The sequence below is a fragment of the Chinchilla lanigera genome, unplaced genomic scaffold, assembly GCF_000276665.1.
Source record: "Chinchilla lanigera isolate Chin_1 unplaced genomic scaffold, ChiLan1.0 scaffold00168, whole genome shotgun sequence".
NCBI lineage: Eukaryota > Metazoa > Chordata > Mammalia > Rodentia > Chinchillidae > Chinchilla > Chinchilla lanigera.
This window is the reverse complement of record NW_004955569.1, coordinates 354,517-357,257: the sequence shown is the minus strand read 5'-3', so window position 1 is coordinate 357,257 and position 2,741 is coordinate 354,517. Positions and strand designations below refer to the sequence as shown.

Genomic DNA, 2,741 nt, shown 5'->3' with positions numbered 1-2,741 from the left:
TGTGGTGGCATATGCTTGTAATTCCAGCACTCGGGAGGCTGAGGCAGGAGTACTGCTGTAAGTTCGACACTGGCCTGGCCTACCAAGTGAGCTCAAAGCCAGCCTGAACTGTGTAACAAGATCTTCTCAAAAAGAGAAAAAAAAAGTATGAAAAGTAAAATGGTGATGGTAAGTTTACATAATTCATAATATTGACTATAACATAAAAGACTACTTGGTGAATACATGCACTTCATAGAATTGTTTTTATATATGTATCTTGTTAGATAAAATGAAATATTTGGTAATCTACAAGTTATGAAAACAAATGAACTTTTCAAAAATGTGTTCACATGTCTCTAAATAGGGATACATATGTAACAGAAAATTTTAAAAAATATCTTTTTTTCTCACAGAATATGAAGTATGTACACCAAAAAAATTAAAATCTAGTGGAAATCCTATCAACTAAAAAACAGTGAATAAAAGTTGCTTTTTAGTAGCCTATACCATTGCTTCTCGGCCTTTTGGCTAAGATCAAGTGTAGTAGCCTATATCTCTGCATAGTAAACATTAAAACTACATAAATAGTACCCTTTTTGAAGTGAGAAATGTATTTCAATCACCTTGTTTAAGTAGAAGATAGTATATATTAAATTTAAGGACAATGGCTTCCACAAAAATATGCCAATGTTTTTATACTGAAGACTACAGGTACATAATTCAGATATTTATAATCAATTTACTAAAGAGCCCAGAAGGAATATACTGTAGGATATCTCCATCTGGGAGTATATTTTTTGGAAAATTTATGAAGAAATGTTGATATCAAAATTTTCATTAAAATTATCCAGGTCTCTACTATATGAGAAATTTTCCCAGGATTTTCAAAATAGGCTTCAATATACAGGGTTTCTCCTCAGTGTAACTTCTTTCATGTAGTTGGTACAAGCTGCTCATTGAGTAACTTCCCCACAATGTTTATATTTATAGTTACAAATCAATGAGATCTATACATGAGGATTCACTATGAAACATTTTCCACATAATTTACTTACAAAGGGTTACCAATCTGCATGAGTTCATGTCTATGACAATATTTATGTGTAGAGAACCCCTTCCCACACTGCACACAAAAGGTTTCTGCCCAATGCGTTCCTTCACATCTTTGATAACATCTGTGTGTAGTGAATCCCTTCCCTCATTGCCTGAACACATAGGGTTTCTCCTCAGCATGAGCTATTTCACCTATTTGACAATGATGTTGTGTAGTGAATCCTTTCCCACACTGCTTAGGCATATAAGGTTTCTCCTTGGTGTGAATTCTTTCATGGATTTTAAGGCTACTTGGCTGGCTAAATGCTGTCCCACATTGATCACATAGATAGGGTTTCTCCCCAGTGTGAATTCTTTCATGTACTTTACAATTATTACGGGTAGGGAATGCTTTCCCACAATTCTTACATTCATAGGGTTTCTCCCCATTATGTATTCTTTCATGCTTTTTATAATAACTAGATGCAGTGAATGCTTTTCCACATTTCTCACATTCATATGGTTTATGCCCGTTGTGATTTCTTTCGTGTATTTTACAACTACTCAGTGTAGTGAATGCTTTTCCACATTGTGTACATATATAGGCTTTCTCACCTGTGTGGGTTCTTTTATGTACACGAAATGCAGACCTATGAGCAAATCCTTTTCCACAATGCTCACATATATATGGTTTTTCACCGCTGTGAATTCTTTCATGGACTTTGCAGTACTGCCGTGTAGTGAATCCTTTCCCACAATGTTTACATTCATAAGGTTTCTCCCCATTGTGTCTTTCTTCATGATTTTTACAATTACTCAGTGTGGTGAATGCTTTCCCACATTGCTTATATACATAGGCTTTCTTACCTGTGTGGGTTTGTTTATGTTTATAAAATGTAGACTTAACAGCAAATACTTTTCCACATTGGTTACATATATAGGTTTTCTTCCCACTGTGAATACTTTCATGGGTTTTAATATCACTGGGAGTGCTGGAAGCTTTCACTCTTTTCTTGCATACGAAGGTCTCCACTCCAGGGGGAGTTCTTTCCTTAAGTTCGCAGTAGATTTTCTCACATTGCTCATACTGATCGGATTTTTCTCCTGCCTTTGTTCTTGCATGCTTCTCAAAGGATTGTAAATCACTGCAGTTTTTTCCATGTTCCTTAAAATTGCACAGCTTCTGATCAAATCCCACATACTCACGTGGCTTCAGTCCAGTGGGAGGTAAAATGGACACACTTAATGATGAATGCCCAATCACGGGTTTTCTACAAGCAAGGTTTTCAGGTGGCTTTAGAGCAGCCTGTTGCACCTGCACATTCTCCTCTAAAGTCCAAAGGAATATGTTTCTGTGTTGATTCCAAGCTTTGTTTCGATAGAATTTCACTACCTCTTCATTTCTTTAAAGAAAAAAAAAAAGAACAAAAATATCAATCATAATAAAAAAGTCTTCATATCAATAATTTACTGGGCCAAGTGCTGGCTTAATGCTAAGAAATTTTGAGAATGAAAACTTAAACCCCCTAGAAACTACTGTCTAAATGAGGAAGCTTTCTTTTTCCCAAAGGACCTCATTCATTTGGGAATTTTAAATTGATATGTGTTTGCAATACTTAAGGCCTAGTTTCATTTAGGTCATTGATACATATGTGTATCATGAACTGATCAATTTTGATACCTTTTCCAACATCTGTATTTCCTTCTTTGATTACCCTGCTTTCTTT

The 2,741-nt window shown here is 35.3% G+C and overlaps 1 protein-coding gene across 1 annotated transcript in view; it reads right to left on the bottom strand.

Annotated features, from left to right (window-relative positions):
- Positions 1 to 907: 907 nt before the first annotated feature.
- LOC102011373 (zinc finger protein 664-like) overlaps positions 908 to 2,741 on the bottom strand; it is a 14,978-nt gene continuing 13,144 nt past the window's right edge. The window contains exon 4 of the mRNA XM_005413508.2: positions 908 to 2,417. Within this exon, the coding sequence (XP_005413565.2) occupies positions 1,181 to 2,417 (1,237 nt within the window). The 3' untranslated portion in view covers positions 908 to 1,180. The remainder of the gene's footprint in view (positions 2,418 to 2,741) is intronic.